Source organism: Acomys russatus, chromosome 9 (assembly GCF_903995435.1).
Source record: "Acomys russatus chromosome 9, mAcoRus1.1, whole genome shotgun sequence".
Lineage (NCBI taxonomy): Eukaryota > Metazoa > Chordata > Mammalia > Rodentia > Muridae > Acomys > Acomys russatus.
This window is the reverse complement of record NC_067145.1, coordinates 66,397,275-66,416,342: the sequence shown is the minus strand read 5'-3', so window position 1 is coordinate 66,416,342 and position 19,068 is coordinate 66,397,275. Positions and strand designations below refer to the sequence as shown.

Genomic DNA, 19,068 nt, shown 5'->3' with positions numbered 1-19,068 from the left:
CCAGGTGTGGTACCCAGAACTTGGAAGGCTGAGGCAGGGGAGTAGTGAATTTGAGGACAGCCTGGACTATCCAGCAAGACCCTGTCTCATAAGAAGAGCAAGAAGGTTGCTTTAAGATGTAGGTTGTGGAACAAAGAGAAACCAGGCCCTCCTCTGGAACTGCCACACTTCAGTAATAATGACCCGGAAGAGTTTGGGACTGAGAGTAGGACAGTCTCTGACATGCTTGCCTTAGGTTGTAGGCCACAGCTTTCTTCCTGGGTGCTGCTGGTGTGCCAAGCTGATCATTCACCTGTGCTGTGTGTCTTGGTTTGGAAACTGGCTCTGTTGCATGCTGCCCTCCCGTGTGTGGCATGTACAGTTGTGCGGCAAGTGCCCTTGACCTCCCTCGGTGTTGTTAATTATCACTTGCCCACCCCCATCCCCACTTCCACCCCAGCCTGTCTTCATTGATTCAGAGCATGTGAAAGCTGCTTTGTTCCCCAGAGATGAGGAAGGAGGCAGCAGAGGAGAAAGTAGAGCTTTTCAGTCTCACCAATACACATATTTTCTTGTCCTCTGGGTTACCTTGAAATATTTAAAGCATGCGTACATTTCCCCTATGAATATTTATTGGATTTGTAAAATGAAGAATTTGTTCTAAATAGACGGTTTGACTAGCAATCTAGAGTGATCAGTTTTTATTTTGAAAGTGAATAGACTTATGGAATTGGTCATCAGTAGTGGGTAGACAATTAATTGGTAATACAATGACAAGGAGTATTCTGTATTCTGCATATTGAAATCTATTATAAATAAATGTGTATGTGCATATATTTTCAATATAGTTAATCATGTATGTAAAATCATGCATGCATATTCATTGAATCTTCACACTAAAGCCAATGTTTTAAGTTTTCTTAGCTTGTTTGACATGGTCTGGCTGTGTAGTCCAGACTAGCCTTCAGCTCATGACTTCAGTACTTATGATTCCAGTTTTGTAGATGTAGAAAGTGGGAGAGCCAGGGCTTGTCCAGGGTCACATGACTTCCTACCTGTACTAGGAAGCACTGAATTGCTTTAAATGACCATCTAGGCCAGATGGTTTTCACAAAGTCTCAAAGTTACTACTCTGTTTTGGGTACCAGAATCGTTCTTACAAAATTTTTGAAAAAATTTTTTTTCATCTAACTAGTAAGCGTCATAAACAAAGCCATAAAATGGGCAAGTAAGATTTGCTTAATGGAATTAACCAAATGACTATATGCCTTATTAAAACAATATTTAGTTAAAATCCATTCCGTGTGCCTGGAGAGATAGCTCAGAGGTTAAGAGCACAGACTGCTCTTCCAGAGGTCCTGAGTTCAGTTCCCAGAAACCACATGGTGGCTCCCAACTATCTATAATGTGATCTGATGCCCTCTTCTGGACTGCAGGTGTACATGCAGGCAGAGAACTGTATACATAATAATAATAATAATAATAATAATAAATAAATAAATCTTTTTAAAGTACTTGATTAAAAAAGAAACATTCTGCCTAATGTAATCATATACTCTCTGAGGTAGCGGAGATGACACTGGTGTTCTCATTGGGCATGTCTGGATTGTGTTTTTGAAGTCTGAGACTTTCAGATAGTCCTTTGAGTAAGGGGTCTGAGCACACTGCAAAACTGTGCAGTTCCAAAGATGCTCAAATGGGACGGACAAGATGGCTCAGCAGGTAAAGGGGCTTGTGGCCAAGCCTGCCAGCCTGAGTTCAACCTCTAGACTCATGGTGAAGGAAGCACTAACTCCTGGGAGTTGTCCTCTGGCCTGCACACGTACTCTACCATACACATGTACCTGGATGGAAGGACAGCGGTACACACACACATACACACACACACACACACACACACACACACACACACACACACTAAATTTAAAGAAATTTAATAATAAAAATTTAAAATAAAACATATGGAAGTAAAAATTGATTGAATTGGTCCCTGAACTAGCACTGTTATTCATTTCAATTTTCTCTCTTACCTCCATCCATTTCAGATTCATCATAGTTCATTTCTTTAACAGATTAAAAGAATTTGTGTTAGGTCTTTACGTTTCTTAGTATTTACATTACACATGTTTAGTTCACTTTGTTATAAGTGTTAGGCCTACTACACAGGGTGGAAACCATAATTTTCTGTGAAAAATACAGATTTTAACACTTTCTTTCTTTAATCTAATAGAAGCATCCTCTATGCTCTTCACAGCCACTTGGTAACCTCTCTAGGGAGCTAAGCATGTCACCTGCCTTTGTCTGCCTACGCTCGGCTTGCTTATATTCTGAGGCAACATATTAAGCTGGGTGTGGAGGTACAGGCCTGTAATCTTGGCCTTTGCCAGTAGACGCAGGAGGGTCAGTTCCAGGTAGGGCTTTGTGAGATGTGTCAAACAGACACCACATATAGTATGAGTAAACACCTCTAAGATCACTGTCCACATCTGGAAAATGGCTTTCATGATTTAGAATGGTTGAGGGTTTTTCCATAGACTGAAAACTATGCCCAGTTGTCTGTGTGTGAGAGTATCCTTTCTTACCAATGCAAAATACAACTACTCACCTGCTAATCCAGCATCTGCCCCCCTTATACCCTTTTCTTATGTCGTGTGAGGTGGAGCTGCATGGGTCCTGTGGTTTCTGTGATTTCTGATGTTTCTCTCCATGTCTCATAAGAAGGAACATTATCTAGTTCTAGTCCTGTGTGAGCGGGAAGGCGTTCGTCCTGAGGTGAGGTGGACGTCTTGATTTTGTTTTGGTACTTTAAAAACCTTGTTGTACTGTTTTCCACACAGGATGACCCCATAGGAAACATTAACCTGGCCATGGAAATAGCAGAGAAGCACTTGGATATTCCTAAAATGTTGGATGCTGAAGGTGAGATGAAAAGCGTGCCTACCGAGTTACAGAAAAACAACATAGCCTATAGACTCTGTGGCTGGGAACTTTGCAAAACTATAGGACATTACACCTGAAATACTTATGATTCTGACAAAGCTTTGTCCCTCAACACATGAGCATTAGAGTTTTGTGTCTATCTTGCTAAAAAAAAAAACAGGCCAGGAGATTTGTAGAAACAGGATTTGACAAAAATCTCAGCTTTAGCTAAGAAGCAGAATGCTTGGTAAATAGACTGAGATCTCCACGGGCATGTGTGATTGTGTGTGTACGTATGCACACACACAAATACGAGTACATGTCCCAAGTGTGTATATATACATACATACATATTTACACACATTACATAGACAGTACTAGGGTCCTGGAGATTGAATTTAGGCCCTCGCACATCTACACAGGCACTCTACCACAGAACTGTATCCCCTACCTATCTTTACTTTCTATTTTTGAGTCAGGGTTACCCAAGCTATCCTTGAACTTACTCCACAGTCTAGCCAGGTCTTGAACTTTCTCTTCCTGTCTCAGCCTCTCCAGTAACAGAGACTGCACGTCTGTACCACCAGACTTGGTTGGTTTACCATTTTCTTTAAAAAGACTGTGTTTTGTTTTCAGTAGCACCATGCTTTTTTGTTCCCTATGTGGAGATAAGTTTAGCAAACAGATCTCTTTGTGAGATTAGTACTTAAGAGAAAGCAGGTCTTTTCCAGCTAAAAGCTGTAGAAGTATAAGATAGAGAGCATTTGGCCATAAGTGCCATTTAGTTATTAATTTATCTAAATGAAACTTAATGTTGACCAACCCCGGAAGATTTCCTGGTATTTTGCACATTACCAGTTCTCCTTCAGGGGCCTTGTTTCAAATACTTGTTGTGCACCTTTGGAGTGGTGAATTCACAAGAGTTGTTCCTGTGCCCCTCTGTTTAAAGCACAGGCATTGAGAGAGGGTATATTCATTTCATTTGCCTGTGAGCAGTTACCACCACCCCCAACAGACATTTATTGAGCACAAGACCCTCTGTGCTGGAACTGGAGGGGTCCTGAGTTGTGTGGTCAGGGTTAGTGCCACTGTGGATTTGGCTCGCCCTTTACTTTGTTGTTTTGGCACCATTATTCCCTAGTGTGAATTCTAAATGGGCCTCAGTCACTTCTCTTGGGGCTACACAGCCACAACGTGGGCTGCTTAAAGCATCAGAGACCTTTATCCTCACAGCTCCTAAGTCTGGCTTCAGGGTGTTGGTCAGGCCAAGAGCTGCTGGGAAATCCTCCCTGCCTTTGCTTTATGCTTTCCCCCACTCTCTCTAGAGGGAGAAAGCCAAAAGGGAGCCTAGAGACTTTCCTTTCCAGCTGTGCTAACCAGTCTGTAATCGCATAGTCTCCTGTGGACATTTCCATTTGGTAACAAGCCACACAGAGCTCTTGAATTACTATCCAGGGTGGGTTAATAGGTTGGTCTCTTCTCTGTTCATTACTGCTTTTCAAATACCTGTCCCAAGTGGAAGGCCAGGGTAGCGTTAGAACATATTCTAGTTGTCATCAGGGTCACCACCATGGCTGCCCTGCTCACATTCTCCTTCATTCTTAGGTTTTTCCTTAGTGTCTGGATCCTGGGCTGGGTATGAAGTTATCCTTCACTTTGTCCTTCTGGCTGAAGGCACACTTTGGCACCTGTGCCATTTCCTTCTCTCTCTCTCCCCCTTCCCCTCCTGTCCTGGCCTCTCCCCTTCCCTCCTGAACTTTCTCCCTTCCTCCCTCCCTCCCTCCCTCCTTCCCTCCCTCCCTCCCTCCTGTGCCCTCCCTTCCCTCCTGTGCCCTCCCTCCCTCCCTTCCTCCCTTCCAGTTCTCTGAGCAAGGTCTTTCTATACATTCCAAGTCAACTTGGATCCACTATGTAAAGCAGGCTCGCCCAGAACCAGGGCTAGGTGTGAAGTTATCCTTCACTTTGTCCTTCTGGCTGAAGGCACACTTTAGCACCTGTGCCATTTCCTCCTCCTTCTCTCCCCCTTCCCCTCCTGTCCTGGCCTCTCCCCTCCCCTCCTGTGCCCTCCCTCCTGGGCTCCCTCCCTCCCTCCCTTCCAGTTTTCTGAGCAAGGTCTTTCTATACATTCCAAGTTAGCTTGGATCCACTATGTAAAGCAGGCTGGCCCAGAACCATGGGTGATAACCCCCACCCTCACCCCTCCCCACCAAGTATGGGAGTTACCTGCAGGTGCCATTCACTTCCTCTTCTCCTGCAGTGATCCAGAATGCTTACACACTGTATTAACCATGGTTGTAGACAAATCTTGCGCAGGAATCTTGTAACTGTTAAGATTGTGATGGTCTTGGGTGCAGAGCATGCTGGGATGTAACCACTGCTGATCATCATGCATTATCATGGGTGGGTATTTTTTGAGGGCGAGGCTTCTTCACTCAGCCTTGCTATCACCACAGCATTCCAGTAGTGTTTCCTCTGCTCATTGGCTGTCCTGATGGCCCACATCTCCTGACTCCTGGCAAATCCTTGCCTTTTCACCTGCTATTGTCACCCTCATAGTGTGATATTTGTGTTGGTCTCTGAATCCAGGGGTGGCTTATCCTGAGGCTAACTGATTTCCTGAGCCACTAACTTCCCTTGCAATGGGAGGCTGGAAGTGTTCTTCCCTTCCGGGCTACCATACTTTCAGCAGGTGATGGAAACTGTCTCCTCCTTGAACCTGTTTGGAGGTGAGCTCTCAGATTCGGTCTGTGGGAACCCAAGTTTCTTGACCTCAGCCCTCCATGTGATAGAAAACTTTATGAATGTGCTAGACTTCCAGGAGCCCCGTGTGCTTGTCTTGTAATTTAGGCTTCTCTGACCAGCCATGCCCTCCTCTCTGCAACCCTTTCCTTTCTCATGGCCATTCTCACAGGCACTCAGTACAGAGACTTTGCAAGGGGGACTGACTTCGTTGATTTGAGCCAGTCTCAGACAACAGCTGCCTGGTGGGGCAGGCTCCGTTCTTGACTGTCCATTCCTCCAGGAAGCACTTATCTGAAGCCCTAGGCTGGAGCATCCATCCATGTTCCTACCCCTCTTCTCTCCACACAGATTAGTATACACTGGCAGGCCCTCCCCATGAAAGAGCTGTGGTAACTCGCATGGCCTGTTACCATCAGGCTTCTGTGGTGCGCACGGGGAAGGGAGTGGACCACAAGCCACCACCCACCCTTCACCTTCTGTGTCTCATTTTCTTTTCTATCATCTGCCTCTCCCTTTCTGCCCTTGCTCCTCAGTAGGGAGACTGTCTGGTTCTGAGGGGGTGGTGTTTGGTCTTATATAGTCTAGTCTTCTTTGAAACTTTGTACTCACATGCAGCATGGGTTTCTAGAAGGTTCCATATGCTTACAGGTTCCCACATTCTTAACATTCATAACTTGAGCAAACCCAAGGTCAGAGTTTCACTGTAAATTATGACAGTATCCTTTTAGCTCCCCTTTGTTCACTGACCCAACCCACCTCATGGACAGATGAGAAAAAGTACTTCCAAAGCTGTTATCATAGGAGGAAAGCACGTGCAGTCACCACACTCCTTTTCTCTTCTGGTTGGTCTTGCAGCAGCTATTACAAGAGGTAGCAATAAGCTCAGCCTTATACACAGCCCCTTCCTTAGATGTTTTGTTGCTCTTGGTGGGCAGGTAAGTATGTTCCAAAGGTGTTAAAGGACCACCCCCTTCTACCCGCCCCCCCCCCCCGACCCAGTGAGTTTCACCTCTCTCTGAGGGTGGTTTCCAGAGCAGAGAGCTCCCACGCATGCGAGGGTGGGGCTGGGAAGTATGAAGACAGCCCTGCTGTGTCTCTGGCATCTCTCAAAGTCACCTGTCTTCCTCAAAGCCAAGGTTGTGAGAGTCACAAACAAGACTAACAAACCAACAAAAATGGGGTAATGATCCTGATACATGCTATATGAATCCCCATGTTAACATGCTATGTACACTTTTAAAAGCCCACTGAAGGATGTAGGGCACAAGCCCTAAGTTGGACCATTCAAATATCCTATTCCTGCCAGGTGTGGTGGTGCGCACCTTTAATCCCAGCACTCGGGAGGCAGACGCAGGCGGGTCGCTGTGAGTTTGAGGCCAGCCTGGTCTACAAAGCGAGTCCAGGATAGCCAAGGCTAACACAGAGAGACTCTGTCTTGGAAAAACAACAACAACAACAACAGCAACAGCAACAACAACAACAAAAAGCCCTTGAATATCCTATTCCTAAGGACTGTCAAGATGGCTGAGCAGATAAAGGCACTTATCAACAAGCCTGATGCCCTGAGTTTGACCCTTGGGCTCCACCTGGTGGAAGGAGAGCGCTAACTCCCAAGAGTTGTCCTCTGACTTCTACATGTATTCCATAGAATATGTGTGTGGGTACGCACACACACACACACACACACACACACACACACACAATCACATACTGAACAAACGAGTAAAAAATATAATCGTAAAATTCTGGCTGGGATCGTGTCAACACTGTCCAGCTGCCCTGAGGTTCAGGGTCATGGACACGTGAAACGTGAAACAAAGTGGTCAGTTTAAGCCGATCAATTCCCTCCGTTCACCGTGGTTTCTCCTCTTCGCCTGCGTGTGTCTGTGTCCCATGTTATTTTTCCCCCTCAGACATTGTCAACACTCCCAAACCCGATGAAAGAGCCATCATGACTTACGTTTCCTGCTTCTACCATGCTTTCGCGGGAGCGGAGCAGGTACTCCTCCCTTGTGCACGCAGCCGGCTGCGCTGCTCTTCTGTGTGCGTGTGTGCGTTTCTGGGTGTGTGTCTGCGTGCTTCACATCTGACCTTAGAATATCCGTGTTTCATAATGACCTAACACAGCAAGTTCTCAACTACAAGTCGTTTTTAAAAAACAAAAACAAACCTTTAGGCAATAACCAACATGTTTTTCTCTATTTCCCCCTCCTAAGATATTTCTTCCATTTCATTAGAAAATTGTTAGAAACATTTGTACACTCAGGGGAGCAGAGTGTCTTGAGGACTTGCTGCATGCACTGAATGGCAAAGGGAAGGCGACTGGGAGACACAAGTGCCTCTCCCATGTTTGTTGTTCTCATTGGCCTGGAAATTATCTCTATCCAGTGGTTTGCTCCATCATTCAAGACTAATTATGTTTTTAGTCAAAGGGACAAAAAGGTTACCACCTCAGAAGCATGCACATACCTCAGAACAGTCTGAGGGCCGTTGTGAGAGAACGGTCATTCACTCCTACAGATTCCTCTGTCCCTGCTGCTCACCCCTGCCCACAGGGAACCCCAATGGATTGGTCAGGCAGAGTGTGCCTTGTTTCTGCCATCTTTGTAAAGAGCACCACTGAGAGATGGTGGTAATTGGAGTCAGTGTAGTCAGGTGAATTACGGCTTTAGACCAGACATTGGGGAAAGTGTCCAGCCAGTTTGGCTTCTCTCGGCCACATTTTGGATTGTCTTGGGCTACACAGGGGTGTCCAACCTGTAGCCCAGAGGTTGCAAAAGCATGCATGCATTTACTTGGCCTGACATTGCAACCTGATACTGTCACCTACAAAGTTCACACACAAGAACTGTGCAATCAAGTCACACACACACACACACACACACAGAGAGAGAGAGAGAGAGAGAGAGAGAGAGAGAAAGAGAGAGAGAGAGAGAGAGGAGTGAGGAAAAATGTAAAAACGACAACAAATGAAGCCAGGCGTGAGGGTGCACCCCTTTAATCTCATCACTTGGGAACAGAGGCATGCAGGTTCCTATAAATTTGATGCCAGCCGGATCTAAATACTGAGTTCCAGGTCAGCCAGGACTACATAGCCAGACTCTGTCTAAAACCAAAGAATGTGTTGGGTGGTGGTGCACACCATGGATCCCAACACTTGGGAGGCAGAGGGCAAGTGAATCTCTGTGAGTTCAAGGCCAGGTTGGTCTACAGAGTGAGTTCCAGGACAGCCAAGGCTACACAGAGAAACCCTGTCTTGAAACCCACCTCCCGAAAAACCCAACCCAAACAAACCAAACAAAAACACCACCCCACCAAAAACACTACAGAGAATCTGAATACTTTACAACTTGGTGTTGGGACACATTCATTGCTATCCTGGTTACCTGTGGCACAGGAGGCAGAAGTTGGACACCTCTGCTTTAGAACAGGCGCATACCTCTTCTTGCTCCCTAGTAGGGACGTGTTATGAGACATGTGGCCTAAGTTCCCTTCAAGATGGTGACCGAGCATTATCTATTTCTTCAGTGGCTCCTCTTGTAGATTAAACAGTCAATGAAACATCATAAGGCGAGCTTCTCTCTATCTCCTATCTAGAAAGTTCTACATGTTCATGAAAAGAGCTGAGGTCTTCTCATGCATTCAAGGTCACTGACATGGATACATTCAGGCTCCATCACTTCAGCTTTGGTTTCTGAAGGCCAGTGTCACTCTACCCCATAGCTGTAGGGTCAGTATTCAGGAGCATTCAGGTGGACAGTCAGGGACCGAGATCTTGGTTTCCTTGACCCACATATTTCTGTTACTAACTTGCTCAATGTTTGATAAGGCTTGTGCTTTAGACTAATGATATCTCCCCGTTATTCCCTACAGTATATTCAGCCTGCCGTGTAAGTCTGTGTGAAAACTAAAAAAGGTGTGAACTGATTCTTCCCCTCTATCTTTCCCCACCCTGACCCAGACTGTGCCATTTTCAACATGCCATCTCCTCCATCCTGCCTCGCCCCACCGTGTTGAGCTTTGTGTGTTTGCACGCGTACCCTTGTCGCCCAGCCATCCTGTTTACCTATTGTGTTTTGCAGGCCGAGACAGCAGCTAACAGAATATGTAAGGTTCTTGCTGTGAATCAAGAGAATGAGAGGCTGATGGAAGAATATGAGAGGCTAGCAAGTGAGGTAAAGGCAATGGGTGGCCCCAGCTCTGTCCACCTGCAGCCAGGGGTGAGGCAGAGACTGCAAACAGATTGTCCGTGTTTATTTTTGCACTTTTCATCCCAGAGAGAGTGAAAACAGAAACCACACCTGGTCTCAGAGGTTGTTTATACTGTAGCAACATGCCTGGTGCCACTGCCCCTGCCCGACCCACTTAACCCCCCCTCCCCATGGCCTTTGCAAAGACTCCAAAGCTCAGTGACAGTCTGCATGTGTGAGGTGGTAGGAAGGGGGTTTTAGTCTTAGCTCTGGCCCCTGCAAGATCAGAGTGTCAAGGCAGCATCATGCACCCTGGTTTTCCCCCCTGGTTTGTGGGCTCCTGGCATCATGGTGAATGTTCTCTGTGTCAAGGGCCCTGTTTGGCAACGACCCCATGTGAGAGTAAAAGAAATTTGCATAACCTTTTGGGAGGAGGAGGTGTGGGGTGTGTGCACAGGTCCAGAGAGGGATCTGGGATGACCACTTGACTTCCAAACCCTTTGAGCCTTGGGGATGCATTTCTGTATCTCTTCATCCAGATTCTTGATTTGAGCAACGCATTTAAAGTTTTTTTTTGTTTTGTTTTGTTTTTGTTTTTTGTTTTTTGGTGGGTTTTTTTTTTTTTGGTCTTTAGCATAGCATAGGGAGTACCAAGATAGGCTGGAGAGATGGCTCAGAGGTTAAGAGCACTGGCTGCTCTTCCAGAGATCATGAGTTCAATTCCCAGCACCATCTGGTGGCTCATAACCATCTATAATAAGATCTGGTGCCCTCTTCTGGTGTGCAGGCAGAACACTAGATACATAAAAAATAAATAAATCTTTGGAGAGGGTGACAAGATATCCTTGTCTCTGCCCCGTGTTACTTTTGTAACACAAACCCCAGCTGAGGGACCCCAGAGCTGTATCCTCTGAGATGGAACTCAAGTACAGACCCATATTTAAAACCAGACAACTTAAACTAAAATTTAAAAATAATTTAAATGGTTAAAAAAATACAAGAGTACATCATTTTTGTGTTAACTTGATTTAGCTGATATTTGGTCTGCGCTATGAAAATGATCAGCACAGATGAGGTAAATCATCCCAAACAGGTACTCGATGGCAATTAAGTAAGCTGAGTGTATGCTTTGTGTGGCTGATAGCGGAGGACTTAGCTGTTTGATCCCCCTACCACTCTCTTTATTTTTTATATTTTGTAATTTTTTTATTATTGATGCGAAGAAAAAATAAGTCAAGCCATTAAGGCCAGTCTTAAAGTTTAAGAGGGAAGTATATTCAACCCAGAAAGATGGTAAATTGTCAGGAGTTTTCTTACTTGTCATTAACTTAGCTCTGCTCCCATTGCTGTGATAAAAGCAGCCTACAAGGGGCTGGAGAGACGGCTCAGTGGTTAAGAGCACTGTGTGCTCTTCCAGAGGACCCGGGTTCAATTCCCAGCACCCACATGGCAGCTCACAACTGTCTGTAATTCCAGTTCCAATGGATCTGACACCCTTGCCCCCATACCAATGCACATAAAATAAAATTAAATAAAATTAAAAAAAAAAAACCTACAAAAGCAACACTAACAGGAGAAATGCTTTATTCTGACTCCAAGTTCCCAGGGGATGTGGTCCATTATGGCAGAGGAAGCATGGCAACAGAGTGCCAAGGCAAGTTGGTCACATTGTGTCTGTAGCCAAGAAGCAGAGAGAACAGGAAGCAGGGCCAGGCTATAAAACCCATGGGCACTGATTCCGGTGAGAACCTCTTCTACTGAATTGCTCCTTCCTAAGGTTCCATAACCCACCCAAACAGCACCACCTGCTGGGGAGCAAGTGTTCAGACACCTGAGCCTGTGAAGGACATTCACATTCAATCCATTTATTCTGAGATGTTGACTGTGGCAGCAGCAGCATTGTAACTAGTTTTTATTCCAGTCTGCTGACACTTTCCAAAGGATCAGTAGACACACCAGAACATAAACAGGGGCTGGAGAGATGGCTCAGTAATTAAGAGTCTGGACCTGGTCATGAATCCCAGCACCCACATGGTGGCTACAATTGTCTGTAACTCCAGTTCCAGGAGGACCTGACACCCTCTTCTGACCACTGAGGGCACTTCATGCATGCAACATGCAGATACACATGTAGGCAAAACAGCCAGACACCTAAAATAAAAGTATGTAAAATTTCAAAACAAATTAAAAAAAAAAAAAAAAAAGACCAGGTGTCTAGCAGGTCATCTCTTGAGACCTGGGTAGTGACTCAGAAGCAGGGCAGACACTAGATTTGGGGAAAGCATTACTCTTTTCAGTCATTGCTTGTGGATTAGCATAAAAACTAGACGATAAAGCCTCCACTGGCCCAGAGTCAGGCCTAGACTTACAGTACAATTCTCTAGTGAGTTTACTTTTTTTGTTCCAACAAAGCACTTGACATTCAGCCCAGTTCCTCGCTGAGTGTATCAAATCCATTCTTTGTTCTATTTTGTTTTTCCTTTTAGAATTTGGAGGCTTCATCCAGCATTTGTCTGCTAATGTCTGGTTGCTGCGTTTCTCGTAAATGTCACATTTTTGTCGAACACGAGTTCGTGTGCTGACCTGAAGTTCAAGTTAAACCTGTGTGCGGTCTCATTGGGGTGGTCACTGTGGCCCCGGGTGGACACTGTCATTCATTGCACCATGCACAGAGCTGCCGCCTTCTCGTTAAGTCAGCACAGTTGTAACCATGCTCAGTCATTTGGGAGCCTTAGGGAAACTGATTCCAGTTATGGGGCCCCTTAATGTTTGAAGTGGAAACAGTTTGTTAGTATTTTCAGCCCCGCTTTTACATTTGGAAATAGCTCTTGGAATGGATTCGGCGCACGATCCCCTGGCTGGAGAACAGGACACCCGAGAAGACCATGCAGGCCATGCAGAAGAAGCTGGAGGACTTCCGGGATTACCGGCGTAAGCACAAGCCCCCCAAGGTGCAGGAGAAGTGCCAGCTGGAGATCAACTTCAACACACTGCAGACCAAGCTTCGGATCAGCAACCGGCCAGCTTTCATGCCCTCCGAGGGCAAGATGGTGTCGGTGAGTGGTGTCCATGGCTCCCATCGCCCTTGGTCTGCTGAGGACGCCTTTGTTTCCTGAGTGTGTCTGTTAGTGAATACAGTGATGAATGGCCCTGACACCACTCCATTTTTGTGGGTTGAGTGATGGGGGGCTGGACCTCAGGACTTTGCACACACTAGGCAGGTGTACTACTGCTTAGCTACCTCCCCAGCCCTTTCATAATTTTTCTATTGAGAAATGGTCTTACTAAGTTGCTAGGCTGACCTTGAATTCAGTAAGTTGCCCAGGCTGGACTCAAACTTGCATTCCTCCTACCTGGACCTCCCGGGTAGCTGGTATTATCAGTGTGGGCCACCATGCCTGACTTCATGACTGATCCTCTGCCCCCTTCCATTATGCAGCTCTTGGTGTGATATGTCATGAGATTATGCCATGCAATTCAGCAAAGACTGTACAAAAGGCCACTTCCTTTCCTCGCAGACTTATGACCTTAACCTTGCCAAGCCTCCTCTATAATTTATAACATCTAGATCTTCCCTGTGCACTCACCTTCCTGCTGTTACCAACTGCCTTTCCCATCCTGAAGGATGTGGTCCAGTCACATCTGGAGAAGCCTGCATGGCTGATGAGAGCAGCTGTGCTTATCTAAAAGGCAACTACAGTGATTTAGATATTTGGAAACCACACTGGTGGGATGGTTAGTTGTGCAGAAGGGGAAGAGAAGGTGAAAGCTGAGGACACCCACTGCGAGACTCACGCTGGAGGAACAACGGAAGCCCTAAAAACCCACATGACACACCTGTGACCTCAAATGTTTTCCGTTCCTCAGGATATTGCCGGTGCCTGGCAGAGGTTGGAGCAGGCTGAGAAGGGCTATGAGGAGTGGTTGTTGAACGAGATTCGGAGACTGGAGCGCTTGGAGCACCTGGCTGAGAAGTTCAGGCAGAAGGCCTCCACACATGAGACTTGGGCTTATGGTAAGGGCATGAGAATCCAGTTCAGAGTTTGCAGCATCTGGGTTGTGGGTCAGTGAGATGGCTCAGTGGAGAAAGATGCTTTTTTGCCAGGCTTGACACCCTGAGTTCGAACCACTGCTGCAAGTTGTTCTCCATCTGAGTCGTGCTAGGGTTGATGGTGTGCATCCCTGTAGTTCCAGCACTTAGGAGGCTGAGTCAGGAGGATCGTCAGGAGTTCCAGCTCAGCCTGGACTACATATTGAGTTCCAAGCTAGACAGGGCTATAGAATAAGGTCTTGATTCAAAACAACACCCAAGGGTTTAGAGAGATGATCCAGCAATTACAGGTGTGCTATATCCTTGCAGGGGACCAGAGTTCTGTTTCCAGCACCCACATCAGGTAGCTCATAAACTTTGCAACTCCAGCTCTAGAGGATCTGGTGCCCTTTTCTGGCATCCACAGGCACCTGCAGTTATGTGCACACACATACCCATAGACATACATGCATCTGTACACATAATTAAAAATAAAAATAAATCTTAAAAAAAAAAAAAAAAACAAAGAATGGATAACTGAAACTGTTTCCCCCAGAAGGCTTCTGTGAAGTGTCAGTGAGTCCATATGATAAATATTTCAGTCAGAAGCTCACACATCCTAGCTGAGATGTTGTCATCATTTGAAATGTAGATTTGCTTTTCATTTCCAGCTTTACAGAATTAAATTGTTACAGGCCACTTGCCAGAGAGAAAATGCAGATCTGGATACCCAGTCACAGCAGTATTTAGATTTAAGAAGTACTTATAGAGAAATCTGGAAATGTGGCTTTAGAGAAATCTGGAAATGTGGCTTAGTTGGTGAGGTGCTGCTTTAGCATATTCCAACAAGCCCTGAGTTCGATCCCCAGTACTACCTAAATTGGGCGTGGGGGTGGTACATGTCTATAATTTCAGCACCAGGGATGTAGAGGCAAAAGGATCAGAAGTTCGGGGTCGTCCTTGTATAAATACTGAGATCAAGGCCAGCCTGCACTACAAGCCCCTTGCACAAACAAACAATAAAGGAAAACTTATGGAGGAACTAGTGGAGGTTCCAGTAGGGAAGTCCTCTTGTCTCAGTCTCCTGAGTTCTAGAATTACAGGTGTGTACCACCATGGTCGGCTAACACAGGGTTTTATTCAGCCATCCCACGTGGCTCATGGACAGAAATAATTTCCGACAGCATTGAGTGTTGTGGGAAAAGTAGACAGTTGTGACTTAGAATTATGCTGAATTACTTTGTAACATGCATGCTTTGCCCACCACACCGTTCTTGCTGGGCATCTCCTCTGTGGGCATCTGCAGGGCTCGGGTGTTGCTTATGGGCTGGTCCCTCTCCTCCCTAGAAATCCCAATGCTCTTTGAGCATGTTCTGGTGTGGGGAAGCTGCTGTGTGATTTTGAGTTTTCATGCTCATTTAATCGATTCATTTATTTAGGCAATACCAGGACTTGAACTAGGGGTCTTTGCACATCCTAGGCAGGCTCTCTACCACTGAGCGGCAGTCCTCTGATTCCCTTTTCTTTGAGACAAATTTTCACAGAGTTGTGCATGGTGGCCTTGAACCTTCAATTCTGGTGCCTCAGCCTCCTGAGTATCTGGCATAACAGTCCTGGCCTCGTGCTTCTTGCTGTCCCCTTTGCAGGCAAAGAACAGATCTTGCTGCAGAAGGATTATGAGTCCGCGTCCCTGACGGAAGTGCGGGCCCTACTTCGGAAGCATGAGGCCTTCGAGAGTGACCTGGCTGCACACCAGGACCGTGTGGAACAGATCGCTGCCATTGCCCAGGAGCTCAAGTGTGTGCTGGTACCCTGGGTGAAGACCGTAGTGGGCTATGGGCACTCTGCGGGGTCTCCAGGGAGCAGAGTTCGAAGGGTTGGGCTGGATCCTGCAGGGATGATGATTTTGGTGTCTAGAAATGTCAAAAGCAGGCTCAGCCCTGCTGTGTGCCGGGGTCCTCGGATTCTCCCATCCGTCACACCTGACCCCACATAAGTTACCCTGCTTCCAAGGGAATGAGATGCCTGTGCAGAGGCCAAGGCCTTGAAGTCTGGCTCAGGCTGGGGCAGGAGGCAGGACCCATGGCTCACACAGAGAGAAAGGCCACAGAGAAGTCCCTCCCTGAGCCCTGAAGGAGCAGACTGCCTCGCCTCTCTGAGTTTTGATGAATGAACAGATGTCATGGTATTGAGGCTAATCATCGCGCAGATGTTTTCTGCCTCTTCTTTACACTTGTGATTCCTGGGATGTGTACGATGTGTGTGTGTGTGTGTGTGTGTGTGTGTGTAGGGCAGAAGAGGGTGTCAGATCCCCTGGGACTGCGTTTCCAGATGGTTGTGAAACTCTGGGAAGTGAACCCATGTCCTCTGCAAGAGAAATCAGTGCCCTCAAGTGCCCATGTCTGCAGAATTTTTATTGCTCATCACTTATCAATAATTACAAAGTAATTAAAATGTACTTCAATACCTTAGTCCCTGGTTCCTCACTTTTCAGGGGTATGAACCCCTTAATTAACAGGTAGGGCTTCATAACACATCACTTCTCAGGTTGGCCCATATAAACCCTTCATCTTTTCAGCCTCACATTATATCCGTACCTTCCACCATGGTTTTATGCCTCTTGAATGTTAGATCTTTGCTAATTAACAGCCGTAGCCACTCACCAATAAAATGAGGTCTTGAGAAGGACTCAAGTTATTTAGTGTACTCTGATGGCTCCCATGGCGAATAATTTGGAGCAGTCTTAAGTGTTGCCCATAAACTTTAAGCAATAACTTTATATTATTATCTGGTATTCCTGGCATTTTTGGTGCTGTTTGCTCCACACTACTGAGGCATAACTGCACATAAAATTTAGTTGGGTTCATCTGACTGTTACTAACATTCTTTTCCTTCCTGCCCATCCTAAAAATAAGTCAGAGTTTTTATGCAGTTCTCAAAAGTACATTAAAATAGTCATGCAAACCCTAACTCCCCAAATGCAGGTGTACCAGGGACCATTGTGTAAGAATTAGGGGAAATAGGGAAACCCTAAAAATAACTTCAGAGTAGTGGTGTGTCCATTGTGCTTAGCACAAAGTTCTTGCATTATTTACTCATTTTTGAGTAAATACATGTCTCTGTGTAGTCCTGTCTGTCCTTGGAACTCTTTATGTACAGCAGGCTGGCCTTGGAACTCACAGAGATCCCCCTGCCTCTGTCGTGTATGCTGAGATACCTTTTCAAAATAAAGACTTAAAAAATAATAGTCTGGAGGGCTGGAGAGATAGCTCAGAGGTTAAGAGCACTGACTGCTCTCCAAAGGTCATGAGTTCAGTTCCCAGCAACCACATGGTGGCTCACAACCATCTATAATGAAATCTAGTGCTCTCTTCTGGCCTGCAGGCAGAATGCTGTATACATTATAAATAAATAAATCTTTAAAAAACAATAATAATAGTCTGGGGATGGGAGGATGCACATATGCACACCATCATGTGTGTGCAGATTAGAGGGCAGCTCTCAGGCGCTGGTTCTTGCCTCCCACCTTGCTGAGACAGGCTTTCCTTGCTTCTGCTGCTGTACTGTATACTCCTGTCTTCTGGGTTTGGCTTCTGCCTCAGCCTCCCATCATGCCATGAGTTCTGGAAAGTCAAGACAGGTGAGGAGCCTGGAGACAGGAGCTGATGGAGAGGCCATGAAGGAATGCTTCTTACTGCCTTGTTCCTCAGGGCTTGTCCAGTTTGTTTTCTTTCTTTTTAAAATTTTTTATTAGCTTTGTCATTTGTTTTATGTGTGAGTGGTGTGTGAGTGGTGTGTGTGTGTGTGTGTGTGTGTGTGTGTGTGTGTGTGTGTGTGTGTGTGTGTGTGTACTACTTGCATGCTTGGTGATCCTGAAGATTAGGAGAGGGCATTTGAGCCCCTGGAAACTGGAATTAAGAATGGCTATAAACCATTTTTGTTGACACATGCCTTTAATCTCAGAACTCAAGAGGCAGAAGCAGGCCCATCTCTGAGTTTGAGGCTAAGCCTAGTCTACAGAATGAATTCCAGGACAGCCATCACTTCACAGACACAAACAAAACCCTGTCTCAAAAAACCAAAAACAAACCAAAACAAAAAACCCAATAAAAACAACAACAACAAAGAAAAAACATAAAAGAAGAAAAGAAAGGAAATAAATGCCCTATTGACTTACCCGCAGGCAGTCTCATAGAGCCATTTATTCAGCTGAGGTTGTTCCTACCTCTTAGATGACTCTGGCTTGTGCCGAGTATCCAGAGTAGAACAGAGATGAGTATGGCCTTCTAGCCCCCCCACCCCCACTCTGTGACCATGGTCAACCTTCTTCACATTCATGGAAACATGCAGAAATGTCTGGAAAAGCCTTCTTTCTTTCATGTTTTCACTTTAAAGGCCGACTGCCTCTCTATTTTGTATCAGTGTTGTACAGCTGCTCAGGGACAGTTGTCGGGTTTGGTTTTTAGTTTATAATCAAAGTAGACATCATGAGAATCTTAGTCAAGCCGGGCAGTGGTGGTGCACACCTTTAACCACAGCACTCGGGAGGCAGAGGGCAGAGGCAGGCGGATCACTGGGAGTTCGAGGCCAGCCTGGTCTACAAAGTGAGTCCAGGATAGCCAAGCTACACAGAGAAACCCTGTGTCAAACAAAACAAAACAAAACAAATAAACAAAAAATCTTAGTCAACCTTGGTTACATGAAAAGTGTGTGTTTGTAGAGAGTTGGTGTTGCTCTTAAGAACTGGACAAGCTTTAATTAGGTGACAGGGTGTGTCTGTCCCTATCAGAATGTTCTGGAAGAATGCTCAGATAACAAGATGTATTCCTTCTGCTCAGCAACAGAAACAGTAAAGTCAATACACACGAGTGAGGATATGAAAAAAGAAAAAGCAGTGGGGCCGTGAGATAGTGGGTAAAAGTGCTTTGTTGCTGATCCTGACGGCCTGAGGTCAATCCCCAGGACCCACAAGACGCAAGGACAGAACTGACGCTTGCAAGTTGTCCTCTGACCTCTGTGCACTTGCTGTGGCCTGTGCGCGCGCACCACATAGAGCCTTGAACAACTACTGCCTTAATTCAAGGTTGAATAAGCAGAGAGACAAACCAAAGCCTCTAGGAAGTGGTTTTCAGGGGAGTAGGGCGCTTCTGGAAGTTCTCTCATCTCAGGCGGTTTTGTCCTGTTTTTTGTTTGTTTGCTTGCTTTTTG

At 45.8% G+C, this 19,068-nt stretch overlaps 1 protein-coding gene across 1 annotated transcript in view; it reads left to right on the top strand.

The window, feature by feature from the left end:
• Nucleotides 1-19,068, top strand: part of Actn2 (actinin alpha 2) — a 68,896-nt gene that overhangs the window by 34,720 nt on the left and 15,108 nt on the right. The window contains 6 exon segments of the mRNA XM_051151479.1: nt 2,817-2,898; nt 7,554-7,639; nt 9,723-9,815; nt 12,656-12,886; nt 13,698-13,845; nt 15,507-15,657. Of these exon segments, the coding sequence (XP_051007436.1) occupies nt 2,817-2,898; nt 7,554-7,639; nt 9,723-9,815; nt 12,656-12,886; nt 13,698-13,845; nt 15,507-15,657 (791 nt within the window).